This window comes from Chrysemys picta, chromosome 6 (genome assembly GCF_011386835.1).
Source record: "Chrysemys picta bellii isolate R12L10 chromosome 6, ASM1138683v2, whole genome shotgun sequence".
In the NCBI taxonomy this organism is placed as follows: Eukaryota; Metazoa; Chordata; order Testudines; family Emydidae; genus Chrysemys; species Chrysemys picta.
In genome coordinates, this window is record NC_088796.1 from 103,809,376 (window position 1) to 103,834,669 (window position 25,294).

At 45.1% G+C, this 25,294-nt stretch overlaps 1 protein-coding gene across 7 annotated transcripts in view; it reads right to left on the reverse strand.

Annotated features, from left to right (window-relative positions):
* Nucleotides 1-25,033, reverse strand: part of ADAMTSL1 (ADAMTS like 1) — a 690,570-nt gene extending 665,537 nt beyond the window's left edge. For 4 of the 7 annotated variants that reach the window (XR_010588651.1, XM_065549471.1, XM_065549470.1 and 1 more), the window contains exon 1: nt 24,575-25,029. Coding sequence is in view for 6 of the 7 variants with exons in the window: in XM_065549471.1 (XP_065405543.1) it covers nt 24,575-24,661 (87 nt within the window). In the remaining variant the exon portion in view is untranslated. Of the gene's footprint in view, nt 1-24,574 lie in introns of all 7 variants that reach the window. The other 3 variants (XM_005297670.5, XM_065549469.1, XM_065549473.1) reach the window with 2 other exon arrangements.
* Between the last annotated feature and the right edge of the window lie 261 nt (nt 25,034-25,294).

Sequence of the window (25,294 nt, forward strand, 5' to 3'; positions counted from 1 at the left end):
AGAGTTTCAGTATTGGAGGGAGAGATTTCACATACTCCCTGATTTTGTAACACTGTGATGTATCTGCTCCAGAGCACATTAAGATGTTTAAGCAGCACACAAGCAGAATTCAAGAGAGACTCATCTTCACTGGAACAAGATAAGGTGTGGGGACCAAGACATTTAGTCTAATCTTCTACAGAAAGCAAGCCACCATAGTAGTCTTGGAGAACGCCAAATATCAAAGTATGGGAGCAGGACACCCTCTTGAGGGGAGAGACAGTCACTGGAAGGGAAAAGTAAGATAGCTGCCAACTCTCTTCCTTTAAAAGCAAAGAAATGGCCAGAGGCTCACTAAACTTCACCATACAGATGATAGATTTATGAGGAGGGGCCTACAAAAGTTCAGTAAGCAAACATTTGTAAACCATCACCATTGCAGGTATGGCCTCCAGGTAAGGGTTGAGGCTGCATTAGCAGATCATTGTAGGAATCCTACATCAGTGTGGTCCCTGCTGTAGTAGTTAGGAACATAAGAATCACTATACTGGATCAAACTGATGGTCCACCTAGTTCAGTATCCTGTCTCTGACAGTGGCCAGCACCAGATGTTTCAGAGGAAGGTGCAAGAAACCTCACAGTAAGCACATGTGGGATAATCTGTCCCCCATACAAGTCTCAATCTAATCCCTAATAGTTAGAGATTATTTTAAGTCCTGAAACATGATGTTTTAGAGCCCTTCCAAAACTTTTGTTTTAACATTAACTATACCAACAACAACACTGGACATTTTTGCTTTCCATGTAGGAGCCCAATACCTCTTTAAATCTTGTTAAGTTCCCTGCTTCAATGACATAATAATGACAAGGAGTACCAAAGTCCAGAAGTATTGCAAAAAAAAGTATCTTATCAGTTACAGACAGAGGCCTTCACTCTCCATGGTCTCATCTACCTTAGGAAAATTAGCACCCATTACCCAACCCACTGCCCTTCACAGATGATAGCAATAATGGGGCTACAGCATGGACAGGGTGCAGTCATTTTTCTCATGTCATGTCATCCTAACCCTAAATGCACACCTAATGCACACGCCTCAGAGAAGCTAGCAAAATGGCAACTGCAAGCTCATCTAACCTAGTGAGAAGGGGTTTAAACTAGGTTCGACGGGGACAGGTGAGCAAAGCCCACAGGTAAGTGGGGAACATGGAGACCTGGGAGTTGGGTCGGAAACGAGAGGGAGTGTGGGCTATATTGGCAGAGAGAAAGGAGGGTCAGGACAAAACTGGGAGGAAAGATCAAACCAGTATCTTAGATGCCTATATACAAATGTGAGAAGTATGGGTAATAAGCAGGAAGAACTGGAAGTGCTAATAAATAAATACAACTATGACATTGTTGGCATCACTGAAACTTGGTGGGATAATACACATGATTGGAATGTTGGTGTGGATGGGTACAGCTTGCTCAGGAAGGATAGACAGGGGGAAAGGGAGGTGGTGTTGCCTTATATATTAAAAATGTATACACTTGGACTGAGGTAGAGATGGACATAGGAGACGGAAGTGTTGAGAGTCTCTGGGTTAGGCTAAAAGGGGTAAAAAACAAGGGTCATGTCATGCTAGGAGTCTACTACAGGCCACCTAACCAGGTGGAAGAGGTGGATGAGGCTTTTTTTAAACAACTAACAAAATCATCCATAGCCCAAGATTTGGTGATGATGGGGGACTTCAACTATCTGGATATATGTTGGGAAAATAACACAGCGGGGCACAGACTATCCAACAAATTCTTGGACTGCATTGCAGACAACTTTTTATTTCAGAAGGTTGAAAAAGCTACTGGGGGGAAGCTGTTCTAGACTTGATTTTAACAAATAGGGAGGAACTCGTTGAGAATTTGAAAGTAGAAGGCAGCTTGGGTGAAAGTGATCATGAAATCATAGAGTTTGCAATTCTAAGGAAGGGTAGAAGGGAGAACAGCAAAATAGAGACAATGGATTTCAGGAAGGCGGATTTTGGTAAGCTCAGAGAGCTGATAGGTAAGGTCCCATGGGAATCAAGACTGAGGGGAAAAACAACTGAGGAGAGTTGACAGTTTTTCAAAGGGACACTATTAAGGGCCCAAAAGCAAGCTATTCCGCTGGTAAGGAAAGATAGAAAATGTGGCAAAAGACCACTTTGGCTTAACCACGAGATCTTGCATAATCTAAAAAATAAAAAGGAGTCATATAAAAAAATGGAAACTAGGACAGATTACAAAGGATGAATATAGGCAAACAACACAGGAATGCAGGGCCAAGATTAGAAAGGCAAAGGCACAAAATGAGCTCAAACTAGCTATGGGAATAAAGGGAAACAAGAAGACTTTTTATCAATACATTAGAAGCAAGAGGAAGACCAAAGACAGGGTAGGCCCATTGCTTAGTGAAGAGGGAGAAACAGTAACAGGAAACTTGGAAATGGCAGAGATGCTTAATGACTTTTTTGTTTCGGTCTTCACCGAGAAGTCTGAAGGAATGCCTAACATAGTGAATGCTAATGGGAAGGGGGTAGGTTTAGCAGATAAAATGAAAAAAGAACAAGTTAAAAATCACTTAGAAAAGTTAGATGCCTGCAAGTCACCAGGGCCTGATGAAATGCATCCTAGAATATTCAAGGAGCTAATAGAGGAGGTATCTGAGTCTCTAGCTATTATCTTTGGAAAATCATGGGAGACAGGAGAGATTCCAGAAGACTGGAAAAGGGCAAATATAGTGCCCATCTATAAAAAGGGAAATAAAAACAACCCAGGAAACTACAGACCAGTTAGTTTAACTTCTGTGCCAGGGAAGATAATGGAGCAAGTGATTAAGGAAATCATCTGCAAACACTTGGAAGGTGGTAAGGTGATAGGGAACAGCCAGCATGGATCATGACAAGGGAGGTTATGGAATCTCCATCTCTGGAGATATTTAAGAGTAGGTTAGATAAATGTCTATCAGGGATGGTCTAGACAGTATTTGGTCCTGCCATGCGGGCAGGGGACTAGACTCGATGACCTCTCGAGGTCCCTTCCAGTCCTAGAATCTATGAATCTATAACTGAAGCTAACGTTCTAGACTCAGCACAATTTGGATTCTGGCCAGGACACAGAAACAAAACTGCTTATGTGGCACTCATGGATAAATGTCCTCCTATCGGTGGATGGAGGACAGACACCCTCTCGTATCCTCCTGGACCGCTTTGCAGCATACAAAACTGTTGACCAGGAGATTCAGCTGACTCACCTGACACAGAGGTCCATGGTAATGTTCTAAAATGGTTTGAATCCTTCCTGGAGGGATGGACCCAATAAGATGTAATGGGAAAATGCACCTTCACCACTAGACCCCTTATTAGTAGAGCTCAACAAGGATAGATTCTCTCTCCGGTCCTTTTTTTAAAATCTACATGCAACCATTAGGTGAACTGGTCAGACAACATGGACTCAAGTGCCTGGAACATGCAGATGAGGTGTTCTTGGATGAGATCAGCTCATGGATGAAGAATGACTGACTGAAGCTGAAGCCGAACAAGACAGAAGTGATGCTTGTGGGCACAGAAAAGTTGTTCAAAGAGTTTGCAGCCACAGTGCAGTCTCCATTGGTCAAAAATATACACCCACAATTGGTCAGATCAGTCCATATTCTAGAAATAATCTGATTCCTGGTTGATGCTGAGCTCTAACATATCAGCATCAGCAATTAATGCTTTCTATCCGCTCTTCTTGGCCAGGAAACACCCTCCCATCCTGGCAAATGAAGATCTGGCACCAGTTATTCATGCCTTCATCACATCTCGGCTGGATTACAGCAATGCAACATACGTGGGCATAAAGCCTTCAGCACTTCGGAAACCCCATCCAATACAAAATACTGCAGTGTCTCCCCTCAGCGATACACGTTAAAGTAAACATATCAAACCTGTCCTCCACTCTCTACATTGGCTTCCCGTAGACTCTCAAATCAAGTTCAAGGTCTCAGTCCTTATCTTAAAACCACTCCATGGCCTGGGCCCAGATTATCTGAAAAAAGATGTCTGAAACTTCAGGATGAAGACTGTGGTTGACAACTATGCTCCTGTGGCACAATGGAACTCTCAATAATAAGTGTAAAGATCATCTGTGCAGGAGACAGAACCTTCTCCAGGTGTGGTCCCTGACTGTGGAATGAACTTGCCCAAGAACAAAGGACCAGCACAAACCTCACTACTTTCTGCTTCAAATTAAAGGCACATTTCTTTAACGTTGCCTTCTCTAATACAAACACAGAGCAATGGGTATATTTATATTTAAAAAATAACACACACACACACACACAAAACCTACACAAGTCACTTCATTGTGCATACTTCTCTCTTTAAGGACAGGATGCGAGAACAGACAACATGTGACAGATGTTTTGTCAAGTTGCTCAGTGCGCTGGAAGGCACTCAGATATTAGTGAGGAGTGCCTTATAAAAGCCTACATAGAATAAAATAGAGGACATGTAATTTCAGATCTGAAAATTGATGCCCTTCTTGGCTGGTTCTCATTTTACTGCCTGACATTGGTTATGCAAGGGGCAAGCTGAGATTTCTGCTTAACTCTGTTAATTTCATTACCACCTCTTCCTCCCAACACCCTTTCACCCCATTTGTCTGTTTCATCTACCTTGTGTCTCCTATCTGACATGTACATAGTCGTCTTTGTTACTTGTCCAATCAGTGCCTAGCGGAACGGCGTCCTGACCCTTGACTGAGGCCCTAAGCACTATTGTAATAAACAGAGCCTGAGATTTTCAAAGGGGCCTAAGGGCAAGTCTACACTTAAAACACTGCATCAGCATAACTGCACTGATGTAGCACTTTAATGAAGACCCTCTAAGCTGATGGGAGACAGGGCCGGCTCCAGGCACCAGCTTAACAAGCAGGTGCCTGGGGCAGCCAAGGGAGAGGAATTGGCACCTGCGACAATTCGGGGGTGGCAGGTCCCTCACTCCCTCTAGGAGCGAAGGACCTGATGCTGAACTGCCGCCGCCGATCGCGGCATTTTTTTTTTCTAATTGCCACCGCCAATCGCGGCTTTTTTTTTTTTAATTTTTGCTTGGGGCGGTAGAAATGCTGGAGCCGGCCCTGATGGGAGAGAGCTTTTCCTGCCGACATAGCACTGGCTACACCAGCACGTAGGTTGGTATGGATTATTCAGACCCCTGAGCAACAGTTATGCTGAAGTAATTCTGCAGTGTAAACCAGGGCTGAGAACTAGGCACCCAAATCCCATTTTCAACAGAAGTTGGGCACATAGTCCCTCAGACCCCTTTAAATATCCACCGAATTACTAATTAAACCCTTTCTACACTACAGCCACCACCATTGCTAGCACTGGGGGAGTTTCAACAATAGGGAGCTATAGATTCTAAGTTTACCAGTAGAGATTCAGCCCAGTTGATTCAACCCAGCACCTGCCACAAGTACTGATTTCACTTTAGAGAAAGATTTTTCCCCCTTGAGATCAGTTTCTTCTTCCTTGACACAGAGAAAAATGTTCACAATTCAAAATGCCACATTCTGTTTTACAAGGAGCACAAATTAGAAGCCAAAGCAAGAGAACATCCTAGTACGGGATTCAACAAGGCAGAGGCCCTATGTCTCAGAAAGCAAAACAACATAATAATGACCTTTTTCCATAGTGCCAATGTACACTACTGTCAAAAGGATGTGCATTGGCATGGTTCCTGCGTTGGTGTGGTTCCAGGGGAAACCTTCCTAGAGGTGCTTTCCCTTGGAACACTGTAGCCTTTGTACCTTGAAACAAATTGAACAAGCATGCGTGCGTGCGTGCGCGCGTACACACACACACACACCACAGAGAGTGGGTATTGATGCTGAGTGCCCGAGAACAAACACAGGATGGAGAGAGGGCATGAACAGTCTCATAATAAAAATATAGATACAGCATCAGCAACTGGATAAAAAGAAAAAGTACTTTCCCGCCTGCATGACACCTGAGACGTGACACTTTCAAACTTCCTATTGCTTTTTTTTTTTAAATACATATTAACTGTATGTCATTTCTATTTGTGCATAGCTCATCTCAGCACACTGGTCTGCTATCGTAAGGCATTCCCTACCTCCTCAGTTCTCCATCTATAAAATGGGGTAATAGCACTTCTCTACTTCACAGGGGTGTTGCAAGGATAAATATGTTATGATTGTGAGGCTTACTCAGATACTATGATAATGGGGGGGCATGTAAGCTCTAAAACAGAGAGATAAATTCCACCTTATTGCACTTTCAGTGTGGATGTACTTTTTTCTGGCTGCAGCTCTGAATGCATCACCCAAATACATTCAGAATGGAACGTGACAACTATTAACAGAAGTTTTAAGAGACCATCTAGTGAGACAAAATTTTGGTTACACATTTAAAAAAAAAAAACCCTACGTGGGGGATATGATAGAGATATATAAAATCATGAGTGATGGAGAAAGTAGATAAGGAATAGTTATTTACTTATTCCCATAATACAAGAACTCGGGGCCACCAAATGAATTTAATGGGCAGCAGGTTTAAAACAAATAAAAGGAAGTAGTTCTTCACACAGCGCACAGTCAACTTGTGGAACTCCTTGCCTGAGGAGGTTGTGAAGGCTAGGACTATAACAGCGTTTAAAAGAGAACTGCATAAATTCATGGAGGTTAAGTCCATTAATGGCTATTAGCCAGGATGGGTAAGGAATGGTGTCCCTAGCCTCTGATTGTCAGAGGGTGGAGAGAGATCGCTTGATCATTACCTGTTAGATTCACTCCCTCTGGGGCATCTGGCATTGGCCACGGTCAGTAGACAGGATACTGGGCTAGATGGACCTTTGGTCTGACCCAGTACGGCCATTCTTATGTACATAAAACTATGGAACACAAAAATGGTAAAATTAAGTTAAAACAAATATTTCACCCTTTCATCATCTGAGCTGAACTACAGTATTAACCTCTGAATCTGCAGAAGTCTGCCAGTTTCATACAAAGGGCAGCATTCTCCAAGATCAGTTTTCAACATCTTGGAGTATTCCTCTCAAACTTCTTCACTGTAGGTACTCAGCACCTCTCGGAACTTAGCCATATATGGGGCAGATGTAATCCATTTAAGTAAATGGGTTGATAAGTATAAAGCTGCCTGGAACTCGAAGAGGATCTCAGAGAAAGGTTTGAATCATGAAGTCTGAAAAGCACTTTCCCTCAGAGCAAACACTGCCTTCAATTAATCATTCCAGCATGGTATAGAAACTCCGTAGATAATTTACTAGTTTACTTTAAGTAGCTTACCTCTTGGCAGCCATCTGCCACTAAACAGAATCGATAAATGCACTGTACAATTCACAGGTGAAGCATTGTCCTAAATATCAGGTGCCTCACAATAAGCCAGGCAATATCCAGTGCCATTACCTAGAAGCTAAAGATTAGAAGTAAAGAGGAATTAGAGTGAGCATACCAAACACGGGGCTCTTATTCCAATTTTTAGAACTGTGCAGACTTCATGCTCAGTGCTGCAAATCATGTGTTTAACTTTACTGATATGACTGGTTTCATAGACTTTGATGGGATCATTCAGGACTGATGTTACACTCACACACTTAATCATTTGCAAGATAAGGGCCATAGTGATTTGGGGGCGGGGAGAAGGAAGGAGGGTTTAAGAGAAGTTATTTGGAATTTAATTCCAGACTTTTTAGTGACCCCATCTTTTTGCTATGTGTGACTGTCATAGATCACACCTGCTGCAGAGCACCCCTTCGTGTTCTCCACATGCAATGCATGCAGGAGGGCCATGGCCTTCCAGCCAGGCTCTCTGTAATGTCTGGCCCCTTTTGGTGTTACAGAGTCTTTAATGTCTTTCAGGTCACCTGCTCAACAGTATCCCAGGGGCCAGTCTTTCAGTGACTGGGTGGCTGGAGCCTGAGTCACCTTGTCTTCCCATACATTTCTTTTTAGTTCTGACCCTTCTTTCATGATCCAATTTCCTTCAGCCCAGACCTTCTTCCAAGGCCCAGTTTCAGTTTAGTTTTGCCCTTCAGTCAGGGCTCACTGCCCAAAGACATTCCTCTCCTCTACACCCTACCTTTCTCTTCTAAGCCTCCTCTCCTCACTCACTACCATTTCTCCCACCCCCTTTTAATTCCAGCACTTCCTCTTCTTGAGTGCTCTCTCCTCCTGAACCACACCCACCCTTGGTGATGGTCAATTACATTAACCCTTTTAGATGATCCCTATGCCTTAATTACCAATCATTAATTCTTTATTAGCGCCATTCCAGGCTAGCTTCTCCCCATCTCTGGGAGACAGAACAAGGCCCTGTAAAGGGCTACACCACCCCATGACAGACATTTTGCAAAATTTGGATTTCACATGGAAACATGCAAAAACAAAAAACAAAAAACAAACAAACAAAAAAAAACCCACCCCAACCTTCCCTAACGCCAGATGCTTCTGATTTCAAAAAAGCGAAGACTATCAAAACAGAAGTGTCACATGAGGAGGCTTTCATAAATGGAGGTAAACTTGAGTCCAGTTTCACTCAAAGTTGTCATATTCGTCACTCACATCCTTCTAGTTGAGCAAGAAGCCATGACATTTGAGGTACTTCATGAAATTGGACCCATTTTCACAAAACTGAGAAGAAACATGAAAAGCGTAGTCATTTTACAAGCACGCTGTCCATTTCCCCCACCAGTAATTCCCCAGAATGAATGTGTATTCATTTACATGCGCAGGACTGTCTTCTGCTCTGTGTTCCACTCACCAACCAATCACAAAACATTAAAGCTATAAACACCAACTTTAACAAATCTAAAAAAAGCATGATGTCATCCATCCATCCAAAGACTCTCTTCTGCCTAACTCCCCACCCCAGGATGTAAGGCCAGATATTTATATGGAAAAAAGGGAGGGGTACTTTTCACATTTATGTAGCATAACCCAGATGTTGGCCAGGCATTTCTTTGGAAGTTAATACAGCTTACAGTTAGACTGACTCCCCCACATTTCTCTAAAAAATTAACGATGGAAATAAAAAGAAAATGTGTACAGCCATGGAGGGCCAATTTTCACTATTGGAGCTACACAGAGGCAGTGAAATTCATTTAAATGAAGTCTGTCTTCTGTGTCAGCTCTCCACAGAAAGACACCTGTGCAATCTAAAGAAAGGATTCTGCAGGCTGTGTGCATTAGACACAATGGAGACATTATAATCACATCAAAAACCACAAACAGTAAATTCAGTTCACTACAGTGTATTCACATGATGCATATAAAAATAAATGCAAAGCTAAGTGAAATAATTATTGGCAATTTTGCATAAAGCCATTCTCCCGCTATTAAATGCCTCATTAAAAGATCTCACATTTATGTGGTTAGTTTAAAAAAAGTATTTGTATGGAAATTCTGGAAACATTTTGTCAAATCAAAAGCAATGGTATCAAGCTAGATTCCATGACCCATATCTAAGACTGATGTAATGCAGTCATTATTTATAGTACGCAGCCACATAGGATTGAACAAGCTGAAGCATGAATGCAAGAACAAGATTTGTTTTCCAATATCATCCATCAGAGAAATTAGAGATGAGAAAGGCCCATCAGATCATCCAGGCAATCCTCCTGCCAGTCCAGAATTCTTCCGTACAGCCTATATGCTACTGCTTTATCCAATCTATATTCTAAAAGGTTTAAAGCAATTGGTTTTCCACTACTTCCCTTAGAAGGGCTACTCCACAGTGTAATAGAGCTCAGTGTTTGAACCAAACCTACATCTTTGTTATCTTAATTCCAAATGACACAAAACTTTCTAGTTTTAGAGAATCTCATCATGAGTGTAATGATTTGGGGGATCAGTCTGTACAAATTATGAATCCTGGCCGATTCTATGAAATTACTACTATGAAAATTGCTGTATCATGAATGCACCTCTGCACACGTATCCACCATGAGTGGGCAGGGCTGTGTCACTTCTCTGCCAGATCAGAGACCCTGGTGGTCATTAGAACTCAACAGCCATCTATTCAAGGTAAAGTACCTTGGAATGATGGGTCTGCTAGAGCATGGGAAAAGATACTTTCTCCTCCTGTCTGAAAGGAAGAGGAGGGAAGTGGAGAGCAGTGGAAAGGTATTAATACCTGGGGGGGAGAGGAGCAAACAGCTGTGTATCTCTCTCTATCAGTGTTATAGAAGGCAAATAATTTAAGAGTTAGAATCATAGAATATCAGGGTTGGAAGGGACCTCAGGAGGTCATCTAGTCCAACCCCCTGCTCCAAGCAGGACCAATCCCCAGACAGATTTTTGCCCCAGATCCCTACATGGCCCCCTCAAGGACTGAACTCACAACCCTGCGTTTAGCAGGCCAATATATATTATATTGACTGCACAATATCCCTCTTAAAGGGCATACAAAATACATACACACACAAGTCTGGGCAGACTTTAAAGAATGATTTTTTGGATAGGGTCAAATTTCACTTGGATAACGTATTCTTCACCAGCTGTTGTGAACTAATGTTTTATCATTGCTACGTGCTGTTAAAGACATGTCATGTTTCACCCCAGAGGTGGTTGCATTTCAGATGTGCAAAGTGCTTCAAGAAACATGATGAAAGAAACTACATAAAAAGTGTAAGATAGTAAGTGAATATTTAAAATACCTCCATGTTTGATTTCCTTTTTTGATCACATAAGGCAAAGCTGCATGAACAATGTATATTTTATGCTATTTTGCTGAGGAGCTGCAGCCTTAAATCATGGACCTACTATGGAAAGTCATTACAAAATAGCATTCCACATTTATTATGTCTCCATATTAAGTTAATTCAGTTTAAAAAATAGAAAGATAAATTTTCTACCTGCCAGAGCTACAGCCACTACCTCAATCTGATCTAACAACCAAGCTGATTTTGGTCTTCCTCAAGCATCAGCAATAGTAATAAATATCCCTCAAAACAAACTATGTCTTCAGTTATACCTGTGCAGCCGCATTAGACTTCACTGGGCATGCAGAGAGTGGCCATTAAAAAAAAAAGACTTTTTTCCAGAGTAGAACTGCAGTTTAATAAAAAGAATCTGTTTATATTCATGGGAGAGGATTTGGGTGGACAAGAAATTGGGTGGAACAGGGCAGCTGGCCCATTACACGGAACTGGGCTCAGCTCTCCTGTTCCAGACTAGATGCTCCCAGTTGGGTCAATTAAGAGGGTGGAAAGAATATAGGGGGCTATACAAGATTAGCTGGGAGTCACAGCAGACTGAGTCACTCAGGAGAAGGGCAGGAGAGGAGAGCTTCCCAAGACAGACAGTGATTCATGGGAGAAGGTTGAAGGCAGGAGAGCAGAAAGAAAGTGTTGCTGGATGGCTCTAGGCCAGAGAGGGCAGAAGGAAGGCGGAGCAGTAGAGAGCCCACTGATGACTCCGTGCTTGCATCCTGGACCCTGAGGAACCGTGACTGGGCCAGGGGAAGCGTGAGGTGCTACCAGCAGAGAGACTTTTCATAGATTCATAGATTCTAGGACTGGAAGGGACCTCGAGAGGTCATCGAGTCCAGTCCTCTGCCCGCATGGCAGGACCAAATACTGTCTTGACCATCCCCGATAGACATTTATCTAACCTACTCTTAAATATCTCCAGAGATGGAGATTCCACAACCTCCCTAGGCAATTTAGTCCAGTGTTTAACCACCCTGACAGTTACGAACTTTTTCCTAATGTCCAACCTAGACCTCCCTTGCTGCAGTTTAAGCCCATTGCTTCTTGTTCTATCCTTAGAGGCTAAGGTGAACAAGTTTTCTCCCTCCTCCTTATGGCACCCTTTTAGATACCTGAAAACTGCTATCATGTCCCCTCTCAATCTTCTCTTTTCCAAACTAAACAAACCCAATTCTTTCAGCCTTCCTTCATAGGTCATGTTCTCAAGACCTTTAAGCATTCTTGTTGCTCTTCTCCGGACCCTTTCCAATTTCTCCGCATCTTTCTTGAAATGTGGTGCCCAAACTGGACACAATACTCCAGCTGAGGCCTAACCAGAGCAGAGTAGAGCAGAAGAATGACTTCTCGTGTCTTGCTCACAACACACCTGTTAACATATCCCAGAATCATGTTTGCTTTTTTTGCAACAGCATCACACTGTTGACTCATATTTAGCTTGTGGTCCACTATAACCCCTAGATCCCTTTCTGCCGTACTCCTTCCTAGACAGTCTCTTCCCATTCTGTATGTGTGAAACTGATTTTTTCTTCCTAAGTGGAGCACTCTGCATTTGTCTTTGTTAAACTTCATCCTGTTTAACTCAGGCCATTTCTCCAATTTGTCCAGATCATTTTGAATTATAACCCTGTCCTCCAAAGCAGTTGCAATCCCTCCCAGTTTAGTATCATCCGCAAACTTAATAAGCGTACTTTCTATGCCAATATCTAAGTCGTTAATGAAGATATTGAACAGAGCCAGTCCCAAAACAGACCCCTGTGGAACCCCACTCGTTATGCCTTTCCAGCAGGATTGGGAACCATTAATAACAACTCTCTGAGTACGGTTATCCAGCCAGTTATGCACCCACCTTATAGTAGCCCCATCTAAATTGTATTTGCCTAATTTAGCAATAAGAATATCATGCGAGACCGTATCAAATGCCTTACTAAAGTCTAGGTATACCTAGAGTTTGGGAGTTCCCAGTGGGAAGAGCAGGGTTGCACCTCAGAAGGAAGGGCTGGAGTGGGTTTCCTGGCAGAGTGATGGAAAAGACTGGCTAAGGAACCTAGTTGTGACAGAAGACACTGGGGTATGGTGAGCACAGGGAATAGGTGCACTGGGGTAATATGGAGTATACATTGAGACTGTTATGGATTATTTGCACTATGTTTTGTTAATAAATTGTGTAGATGGACTAGAAGACAAACTTGAATGGCGTTACTGGGGACCCAAAAAGGAAACTGAGGCAAGGGGCCACCTCCATGGCTGCCATGAGTGGGAGCCTGGGAAGAGACCACAAATTTACCCTGGGCAATAAGACTAACCAAACCTAGATTACCAAAATTGATGTGGTCACTTTTGACTCCTGAAGAGCGTGGTCTTCACAATCAATGCTCCTGTTAACACCGAGGGAGATAAGATATGTGCGAATTCAGACTGCTCTATCTGCGTGACAATATTGTTAACCCAGCTACTGATGGAAATAGAGAACAGCAACACCACATACTATACCCTTTGCTCTATGGCACTGACATCTTGAAATAGGAATCCTGAATATACTAGTGCAGAACCAAATCCGATACACACATACCATCTGCTCCTATGGCAAGGAAATTAGACAAAGATGATCATATCCTTGCAACAGCCACAATTCACTAGCCTGAAAAAAAACTAGAGACTAAAGACCAGGTTATGATGTATGAAAAGTATTTGAATTTAGTTTTTGCACACTTTCTCCGCTGTACAAAAATGTGATCCTTATAATTCTGTAAAAAGCAACAGAGGGTCCTGTGGCACCTTTAAGACTAACAGACGTATTGGAGAATAAGCTTTCGTGGGTGAATGCCCACTTCGTCAGACGCATGGGATGAAGTGGGCATTCACCCGCGAAGCTTATGCTCCAATACATCTGTTAGTCTTAAAGGTGCCACAGGACCCTCTGTTGCATTTTACAGATCCAGACTAACACGGCTACCCCTCTGATACTTATAATTCTGTATACATCATGCACCGTCTATGGATCAGATGTACATGTTGACCATAAAAATTCGATCTTTAATTTACACACCTACTTCCCCAACTCAGATTTGGAGAAGAGTATTTATATTCTGTCACTTTCAGTATTGGCCAATTTCTACCCTGCCTTTATTCCCTTATTGGATCTTGTCGATTTGGCCAATTTCCTCAGCACCTGCACCAATGGAGGGCTAATGCCAATGTCAGGGGCAGCTCTAGCTTTTTTGCCGCCCCAAGCACAGCAGGCAGGCTGCCTTCAGTGGCATGCCTGCAGGAGGTCAGCTGGTCCCATGGTTTCGGCGTACCCGCCGCTGAATTGCCACCGAATCCGTGGGACCTGCAGACCTCCCGCAGGCAAGCAGCCGAAGGCTGCCTGACTGCTGCCCTCGCAGGGACCGGCAGGGCGGCCCCCGCGGCTTGCCGCCCCAGACACGCGCTTGCTGCGCTGGTGCCTGGAGCCGCCGCTGGCCAGTGTAATTTGAGACAGTAATCCATTTAAAGGCCAGAGTGGCAGGGTTTTTTTTTTTAATTATTGTTATTCAGCTTACATAAAAATCTATTATAGATAGTATACAAGTAATATATCTTTCAAATGTGGGCACCAAATTTGAATCAGCCAAATCCCTAAATCTTCCTTTCAATTTAAAGAAAATAATTATTTCTTAGTTCAAGGAAGTATTGTTTTTTTCTTGTAATTAAAAGTACACCTCTACCCCGATATAACGCAACCCGATATAACATGAATTCGGATATAATGCGGTAAAGCAATGCTCCAGGGGGCGGGGCTGCACACTCCGGTGGATCAAAGCAAGTTTGATATAACGCGGTTTCACCTATAATGCGGTAAGTTTTTTTTTTGGCTCCCGAGGACAGCATTATATCGGGGTAAAGATGTAGTGATGTTCTTGAAGTGCAAAATAAAATGTTTCCTTTGAGTAACATCTTCCCCATTCCAGGAGAGTCAGAATCATCCCTTTACCAGACAAAGATGGATTAGGAGCTGCTGAGAGATTAAAAGGCTAACACTTTCTTTGATACAGTTTTTCTAATCTTTTACACGAGGTTACCATCACAGGTGGGAGTTGGGACATTACTTCACTAATTAATTTTTTTAGAATTTTGCCCAAATTCATTGATCAGCTCCATCCCTAAACCCAGATTGCAGACAAAAGTGTTTTGTTCTAGAATAGGCAAGTAAAATAGATCAGTCAGAGGATGATGGAGCCCATACAGCTAAGATATAGGATAGAATTTCACAGCACCCATCCACAGATCCCTTCTGTCTTAAGAAATCAGGTGGGAGAGGAGAAAGTTAGGCATGTTGTAGGCCAATTTTTACAAAGAATTCAACTAGTACCTTGAGTGGTGGGTGAACTAGTTTCTATTTAATTTTATTCGCACTTCCTAATGTAAACTCCACTTGGTGTTTGCCAGCTCTTGGAGTGCCAGACTGAGCCTATTGGGGGAGAGAGGGTGGGGGAAGGGTTCCTATCCTAGGGACTACAACTGTAATGGCTACCAGAGTACCCTGAATCCACTTCCCATAATGCTTGGAGCCAGGGGAGGAGAAAGATTGGAGTAGAAACTCTCGTTGAGGCCAATATGGAAATTTCTGCATGGAGTGACCTGGGCAAGCAGTTTGCTGGGCCAATTCTGAGCCAGGGCTGCTCAGTCCCTTCAGTGGGGGGGGGGGGGACAGGACAGGACAGCCTGACTCAGAGACAAGGGCACGTCTACACTTAAAATGTCGCTGTAGCACTTCAATGATGGGGAAAGCCCCCATATCGACATAGCACTGGCTACACCAGGGTTTATGTCAGTACAATTGTATCACTCAGGAGTTTGGAGTTTTCACACCTTAAGCAACACAGTTATACCCATGTAAGTTTATAGTTTAGATCTAGCCAAAGAAACTTGGTTTAGTTTCAGTTTTGAGCTTGGAGCGTGGGAGCGGTGAGAGAAGCAGAACAACATGATTAACTCCCTCTCTCCACAAAGGGAGTCTTTGACCTGTTGCAGGAAATGGTGCATGGGTCAGGCAGTTCCAACCCTGCAGAAAGTAGCAGAGCTCCAACTTGGCACTGACTTGCAAGAGCCAACTGAGGCCTCCATAGCACTCCCTACCCGGCTCGCTGGTAGGAGGCAGGTGAGGACCCTGCCCCGCCCAGGGGCAGGAACAAGTAAGGGAACCCTTGTTGTTTAAGTTGGCCATTATTCACAGCTCTGCAGCCCTCATCTCAGGACTCCAGCCTCTATGTGCCATCTGCCTGGGAAGGTGCCAGGGAGGGAGCTGGGGTTGAGAAGATTTGAGTGTGCTGGGAAGTGGTTGATTTGGTGTTTAGTACTTGTTAGCTAACCGTATCCCTTTCCTTCCCCACATCCTATTTTCCTGGTCCTAATAAAGTCCCTCTTTGTTATACTGTTATTTTTAGGTGTGTCGTTCTTCTGGTATGGTTGGTGCTGATGTACTTTTATTGTTTCTTGTGTATTGGATTTCTAACTCTTGCCTGGGAGTAGCATTATTCATTTTCCCAAGGGACAGCACCACCTGTGTTTTGGGGATAGTGAGGAGTCACCCGGGTGGAGGCACCTGATGTCTGAAAAAGAAACCAGGATCCAACCCCTGGGAGAAGCCACTGCAAGTAGCAAATACCAGGAAGGAGTCTTGAGCCACCCCTCGAGGGATAGAGTGCATTAAAAGGGTGGAGTTTGCAAGATAGTATTGACTTGCTGATACTTAACCAAATGAAGGGGAAAAAAACACATCAAGACACCAAGAACAATGCTACAGGTATCCAGCAAGGGACTGCTTATCTAAACATCTCAACAGCATTTGTTTAGAGTCTAAAAGCCTCATAAGACTTGGGGGCACACTGTGCTAGGTGCTGTACAAATATAGAAGACAACACTGTTAATGATACAGTCAAGGAGTGCAGCCTTAACCCCTATTAATATATGGCAAATCTGAGTCCTTCTCTCAGCTATAACTCCTAGCCTGCATAAAGAATGAAACTACTGAAATTACCATCAGCTTATTTCGTGAGACAGCTGGGCACCAAAGATGACTGGCTAACTGGCACAGATCAAATCCAAGGCAAAGTATTTCTCCTTCCCTCCTCTTCCCTCCCTCCCCCCCAAAAGGTGGTGCCTATTACCCTCAAAAGGGAATAAGGTAGAATGGCATCGCAGCAGATACAGGGAACAAACTCATGGGCCAACAGCTAGAAGTTTGACCTATTGCGTGCAGTCCTTCTCGTCTCCTCTCCCTGAGTGAGGTATCATAGCAGAAGAACTGGTTCTTGGAGGCAATCAGAGAAAGAGATGACCTCTTCAGAGGTCAGAAAACAACATCAATCTTAAATGAATCAAACAACATCAATCTTAAATGAATCAAACTGTATCATAGAATCTCTATGGATAGAAATTCCGTGCTTTAATAAGACCATGATAGTGACAGTGATTGTGAAATACTCAGGGATTACAGAGGCTAGGGGGGGGGGAAAAAAAACAAACACACACCTCAACAATAATGAGGGATTTCAACTATTCCCTTATTGATGGGTACATGTCACCTCAGGATGGGATGCAGAGATAAATTTCTTGACACCATTAATGATTGTTTCTTGGAGCAGCTAGCCCTGGAAAAGCAATTCCCACAAGGGGGAAAGGCAATTCTTGATTTAGTCCTAAGAGAAGCACAGGATCTAGTCCAAGAATGAATATAGTTGAACTCCTCCATAATAGCAACCATAATGTAATTAAATGTAAAATCCTTGTAGCAGGGAAAATACCAAAGAAACCCACCACAGCAGCATAGTAGCTATGAGGGGATGAAACCTGCTCAGTCACTCTGTGCCAATGCTGCATGAGCAGCCTGGCCAGCATTAGGAGCTGTGAGGGGATGGCAGTTATTTTGGAAGGACAGAATCTTCTCAATGTTTAGTAGCTAAAATCTCAGAAGTCTCTGCTGGGCATATACAAGTGGAGATTTTTCAAAGATTTAGAACTTGTCTATACAACAAAATTAAGTCGACTTAAGTCAAGTTGATGTACAGCCACCATAGCAATTAAAGAGGTGGTTGATGTCCACACTTGCTCCTTCTGTCAGTGGTGCACATTCTCACCAGGAGGGCTTCCATTGACTGAAGTGGGGGACTGTGGGACACTGACAGCTGGAGCCCAGCAGCCCTGGGGCTGACAGGCTCAGGCGTGTCAGCCAGGCGTGGGGCTCACAGCCGAGCCTCCTCTCCCCCCACCCCAGCACTGACAGCCCAAGCCCCCAAACCCACCCCGGTGCTGACAGCTCAAGCTGTAAGCTGAGAGAGCCCTGTGCCCAGCTGACTGTTCATGCTTTCAGCACTGGAGCAGGGTGGAGGCCCAGTTGTGAGCCCACATCTGGTTGACTGCTCAGGCTGTCATCGCCGGGGCAGTGAGGGGAGCACTCCAGCTGTCAGCTGCACTTGCAGTTGGCAGCCAACAGACAATTTAACTAATGCAGCGTCTACACCAACACTGTATCGCCCTAACTACATTGACCTAAGTGCTACCCCTCTCATGGAGGCGGAGTTACAATGTCAGTGTACTTAAGCGGAAGTAGCATTGTAACCTTCTGATATAATTAGCTGGTTGTAAGCTGCCTTATATCTACCCGACTCTGTAGTTTAGACTGAGCCTTATCACTTGGTCAAATTTGGGTGGATTTTCACAGAAATGGCAAAAGGCACATCCCTGACACAAGATCACCATGTTGCCAAATTTCAAGGCCTTGCTCCAAAGCATGGGAGTATTAGAGATTCTCAAAGAAGAGTCACCAGAAGTTTTTTTTTTAAGTGACAAGACAATTTATTTCTTCTTAACCTTATTCTCTGAAATAGCTCCATTGTTTTGGCTGCAACTTTCAGATAATCAGCCTGAGGCAGACACCCCTTATGGAAAATTTCAGCTCAGTTTAAGTTTAGCAAAATTATAAGCAACAGAAAACAGAGTCTCATAGTGGAAACCAGCAGGCAACCTTAACAACAAGTAGTGCTACTAGCACCACATACATTAATGGATGTTGCTGTAAAGAAAATATTCTCCCACACGGCTCACACCTTCATCGCACGGTATACCAAGATCCAAAACTAGTATACAGTAAAGCTCAAAAAGAGAGGTTATCTATTAAAGACGACAAACATCTAATTAGATTGTAAGCTTTTCAGAGCAGGCAGCACCTTCTCATGTGTTTGAACAACACCTTGCATAACAGAACCTCGATCCAGAATGCAAGGTACTATCATAATTCACACAATACACGTACATCAGAATAGGTTGATAGATACTAATGATTTCTGAGGCAACGTTGCTTTATAATAAAGATTAAAAAAAATCAAGAGGGACGTTTTGATATCAAAGTGCTGGTTGACTAGATAATTTAAGTTTGCTATTCTCATAGGATTCTGTCTCCAAGTCATTTTTGGAGATAAAAATGGTCTTTACAACAGCCCATATGTTTTAAGGCTGACGTAGTTTGATCTTTCAACCCGACTAACTCCCTAATTGTAACGTGAATGTAGTCTTCAAAACATATGGATTGCAAAAGCATCTCTATTGACAGTGAAATACCCTATTTAAAATTGAACCTAGTTTTTAATTAGGTAATTTTTCTGTGTAGTGAAATACAAATCAACATGTCCTTGGAGTAGACTAGCATGAAGTAAATATAGCATGGAAGAGAAGGCAAAGCTAGATGTAACCTTCTGCAGCTTTCAATGGGTAATGTTACTGTACTACAAACATGCAGAGGTGAGCTGGAGCTGGTTCCCACTGGTTCGCAGTTGTTAAATTTAGAAGCACTTTTAGAACTGGTTGTGCCGTGAGGGACAACTGGTTCGAAAAGGGCTTTTAAATTTAACAAAAGTTCCAGCAGCTCCCTGCCCTTCCCCCGGCCCCAGCTCATCTCACGCCGCCTCTGCCTCCTCCCCTGAACGCTCCCCCGGCTTCTCCTCCCCCTCCCCGGCTTCCCGCGAATCAGCTGTTCGCGCGGGAAGCCTGGGAGGGCTGAGAAGTAAGCACCGGCTTCCACAGGTGAGCTGGGGCAGGGGCGCAAGGAGGGCACCCCGCTCGGCCCCAGCCAGCCGGGCACCCCGGCTCCATCCCCCGGCCCAGCCCTGTCCCCGGTTCCGGCCGAGTGGCTCCGGTCCCAACCCAGCCCCAGCCGAGCGGCTCCGGCTCTGGCCGAGTGGCCCGGCCCAGCCGCCACCTCCAGGCAGCGCGATAAGAGGGCAGGGAGGGGATGTTGGATAGAGGGCAGAGGAGTTGTGGGGGGTGGATTAGTGTTGGGGCGGTCAGAGGGCAGGGAACAGGGGGATTGAATGGGGGCAAGGGACGGGGGGGTAGTCAGGAAGGAGCAGGGTTGGACGGGGCAGTGGGGGGCAGTCAGGGACAGTGATTCCAAGGGCAGTCAGGGGACAGATAGAAAGGGTGGCTGGATGGGGCAGGGGTCCCGGCGGGGCATCAGGAATGAGAGGAGGGGTTGGATGGGGCAGCAGGGGGCAGTCAGGGGACAGGGAAGGGGGGGTGGATGGGGCAGGGCTCTCAGGGGGGCTGTCAAGGAATGTGGGGGGTTGGATGGGGCAGGAGGCCTGGGGATGGGGGGGGCACGACCCTCTCGTGGAGTGAGGAGGAGGGAACCGGTTGTTAATATTTTGGCAGCTCATCACTGCAAACGTACAGTAAAAGGATGTCCTTCACTCCGAAGAATAGCTTCCTATGCCACTTGTTAATATTTTATAATAGTGCCTAGAGGCCCCAATAAGGATCAGTGTATTGTGCACATTCAGCGCCTAGTACAAAGCGAGATGCAGTCCCTGCAAAGAGCTTACGATTTAAATGCACAACACAGAGAGGGGAAACAGGAAGTATAATGAGGGGCACAGAGATTAAGCGGCTTGCCCAAAATCACATAGGAAGCCAACAAAAATGACTAGGGGTATAGAACAGCTTCTGTATGAGGAGAGATTAATAAAACTGGGACTTTTCTGCTTGGAAAAGAGGCGACTAAGGTGGGATATGATAGAGGTCTATAAAATCATGAGTGATGTGGAGAAAGAGAATAAGAAAGTGTTTACTCCTTCTCATAATTCAAGAACAAGGGGCCACCAAATGAAATTAATAGGTAGCAGGTTTAAAACAAACACAAGCAAGTATTTTTTCATGCAGTGCACTGTCAACCTCTGGAACTCCTTGCCAGAGGGTGTTGTGAAGGCCAATACTATAATAGGGTTCAAAAGGGAATTAGATAGATTCATGGAAGATAGCCATTGATGGACCTATTAGCCAGGATGGGGAGGAATGGTGTCCCTAGCCTCTGTTTGCCAGAAGCTGGGATTGGGTGACAGGGCCCAGATCACTTGATAACATGTCTGTTCATTCCCTCTGGGGCACCTGACATTGGCCACTGTCGGAAGACAGGATACTGGGCTAGATGAACCTTTGGTCTGACCCAATATGGCCGTTCTTATGTTCTTATGTTGCAGAGCCAGGAATTGAATCCAGATCTTGAGTCCAGCACCATCAGCATAATACTTCGACAAAGTTAGAGAGTCAGTCTACCTTCTTGCTCCCAAAAATTCAAGAGGCAGAAATCTGCTTTATTTTCTGTTACCTGACACTTCCAGCCTTCATAATTCCAGAGGGAATCTTATTAAATACAATAAACAGTTCAATTTTATTTTCAAATCAATGTGGGGCAACAGAAGACTTCGAGTGTTATCTTTTACCATGATATTTTAATGCCATTTAAACGCTTAGTTCATAGTCAAGATAGCATTTAATGCAGAAAAACCCAAATATTAATATGTACATTTTTATGCCATTCCAAGAAACTGTAAATTCTTCAAGGCAGGGGCCATCTTTTAATTGTGTGTGTGTTCTGTGCCTAGCACAATGGGACCCTGATCCTAACCTGGGGACTCTTGCTAGCACTTTACAAAGAAACAGCAACGGTGTGCTGGGGTAGCCCCAAGAGAAGTTGTTCATCAATCCAAACCATCTAAATGTAAAATCGAAGGCAGCCATACAGTGAAGAGGCAATGCCAAATTCCACTACTTCAATTGTTACACTGAGTATCTAAATGAATTTCAATTTAGAGTTAAGTATTCAACATAAGAGCCAAAGAAAACTTCACTGCATTTCTGTTGCAGCTCTAACCCAGCCCCTCTGTGCCCTGTAGAACTACTCCACGAACTCTGAGACATGATTGGAATAATTTGAAAAAAAAAATCCTTATACAAAAAGCAAGAAGTTACTTTGACACCCCCCCCCAAAGAAAAGTTGCTTTGGAAGCAGAGGAAAGCTGAGAACCAGATAAACAGAGTAAGAGCAGGTGTGCAGAGACAGAACCCAGTGCTAAGAGGCAGATCTGATTGGTCTAGGGGCAGGACTGAGAAGGTAGATAAGGAAAGGGTAAGGCAGGAGTTCCACCAGGGAATCCAGGCTAATGTGGCTTTAATAACCTGTAAAATAAGGTGCAGGGCTTACTTTGTCTCTCAAAACAAGTCTCTTCCAGCATCAGTTTCCATATTATGGTGCAATCTGAAGACATTTACCTAAGCAGGCTAATATGCAAGCTCTGTAAGTACACCAATACTAGAATAGTAGTATTTTGCCCAAGTGTACTCTGGTGATGCACTTATCCAGAGAGGATCATACTTCTACATCGACACTTCAGTTATTTTGTCTGTGGCACTGTTTTTTTCACAGACCTCTCAATGTTATTTCTCAAGCCTGGGAAAATAACCTATACCTTAAAAACACAATGATCAAAGATTCTCACACATACACACACACACACACACACACTCTGAAAGTGATTTCATTAACTGTTTGTCCCAAGAGCACTGAATGGGGATCCCCTGTCTTATTTCCCCATGACTACACTCCCTGAAGTAAAAGCTCCATAACTGTGAATCCATGACTAAGCAAAGTAAATTACTTTGCAGAGCATGCAAGTGGGTGTAAATTATACTCATGAGAAACCCACTGACACAGCCCACTTCAGCACATTGCTCTCAGAAAGTGAAATACTCATTTGAAAACACAGACAGGATACTACCAAAGTTATTCTATTTCTTGGAAACATTTCCTCCCCACAAGAGGATAAAAACCTGCACTCCTGACATTCAGTAAAGCTTAATAGTACACAACTTTTATTATAAAGACCCTCCCATCCTCCCTTCCTGAGAGCTTTAAAACTAACCTCAGTTTGAGTTTCAACAACTTTTGCTGGGAAAGCATGACTGTAATACAGGGCCATTTATAAAAAGGGATGCACAAAATCAGCCATTACTGATGTTAGTGCATCTGGCTATAGATTAGGAAGGGAGGGGATAAGTCTGCAGAGGGTAGTGGTCTGTTTTGGACACACAAGTTCGTAAGAACTGACTATTATTTCTTCCCTGTATTTTGATGTAGGCCCTTTGCAGACTGGGGAACCTATTGTGGCACTATACCTAGAATTTAAGGTATTTGGTACAGGGACCCTGCCTATCTAAGCTCTGTCCTATACAGGTTCTTATATCACCTTCATCCAAGCAGTATCCACCACCTTTCAGTAGTGCATCAATCAACTTTACTACTATTGGCGACAGGTGGCTCATTTGCTCTCCCCATTGGGAGACCTGTGTTTACAGTCTAGAGTTTGTTTTGATAGGGTTTCTTTGTTTTCTTAAACAAAACACACAACATATCAGCAAAATGTTACATATAAAATACAAAACTAGTTAGCTGCAGGCTCACCTTTACTGCCGCTATTAGTTTCCCCAAAGCTATCCACTCCCTGCCTGACCAGGGCAATCTGCTCCGCTGCTGTTAACCCAGCGTCCTTTCTGCCTGCCTCCCCACAACAACAGCTCTCCTCTTTTACAGGATGAGCGGAGACCTGATGCCATCACACCCACCAGTATGCAAGTTTCCAGACCTACAGTGGCACTTCTAAAAAAAAAAAATCTCTGTAGGTGCCCCACTTACCAGCTGCTATGGTGTTCTAGCAGCAGCCAGGAAGTGTGTCTGCCCCCCAGGTGAGGGAGGGTCTCCTGCCCTGCATGGTACATTTGAAGAGGACAGGCCACTTGGTGCATGGGCTGGATGCAGGGTGTGAAAGGGGTGCTGTTACTGCTGTCCTACCTCGGAAGCAGGGCACCTGCCCCAGATGGTGCCTGGAGGATAGTGTAGGCCTCCCAGACCTTATTCAAACCTGAGGGGCACAGCCTGACCTGGATTTGCCTGGCCCCCCACTACTACAGGCCTACTGCATGCAGAGGTTGTGACCCTGTCCCAAGGAGATGTGCGGGGCTCCTGCCCCACGCGGTGCCCCCAGAAGTAAGGAGTCGCCGCTGGGGCCATGTGTGAGGAGAGTGGGGACCCCAAACCCGGCTCCTCCCTCCTCCCCATCCCAGCTGCTCCCGCTGCAGCAGCCAAGAGGTGCCAAGCCCCCAAGCCTGCCGGGATGGCAGCCGCTCTGGGCACACGCGGGCGGGCAGGAGCAGCAGCCGCCGCTCAGCGCCGAATGCCGCACGCCTGCGAGAGCCGCCCCGGCCTGCGCCGACCGCGAGCGGTGCGCGGGGGCTGAGCGCGCCGGACTCGGCTGCAGCCAGCAAGAGCCACCCGGTGCCCGCCCTAGCGGGGAACCTGCTGCCGGCCGGCCGGCGGCGCGATACCGGGGCCGCCCTCCGGGGAGAGCCGCGGGACAGCCGGGCGCTGCTGCCCCTCGGTAATGGGGGCGGCTGGAGATAACCGTGCCCGGCCCTCACGGGGGCGGCAGAGCGAAGCCCAGCACCCGAGAGGCTAGCAGAGGAAATGGGAAGCAACTTCTCTTACCTGCGTAGCGGAGCACAGGAGCCACAAGGTGGCTGAGAGGATGGGGGTCTTAGCAGCCCAGCTGTGCTGCTCCCCTGGCGCTGACATCCTCTCCCCGGGGCGGGGGAGGTGGAAATCTGCCAGCAAACCTCCCCTCACCTCGGACCTCCTGCCTTAGTCCGTCCAGAGACGACTGCGGCTGCTCCTGCTTACGCTCCGCGTCTGGTGGCGCAGCTCAAGCTCCAAGTGCCTCTCCCTTGGTGGCAAGGCAGTCTGTCCATGGGGCATAGGCAGGCTTGTGTGAATGGTGCATGGGCGGGGGGATACTTGTCCTGGCTCAGGAGGGCAGGATAATGTGTTGAAACGCTCCCCCCTGCTCCTCCCCTCCTCGTGTCCGGGCTGCTAGAAGGCGGAGAGTAACAGACACCGATCCGCCCGGAGCTGCTGCGGTGTTAATTTCAGGATCCAAGCGCCTAAAACATATTGTTACTAAATTTATAAGTTTGCTGAGCGGGCGGCTGGCTGGGGAGGGACTAGCCCCACCTTGCACGCCTTAAAGAGACACCGCTGCTTTCCCTGGAGGTCTAAGGTTTTCATCTCACCCACGTCCCAGCCCACTGTCACTCTCCTCCACTTCTGCTCTGGAGGCTTCCCCCACTCCACATCTCTCTCTCTCCTACAGCTGAGCTATTCATCCTATTGCCTTTCAGCTGAAAAAATCTGGGATTCCAACTGGATCCC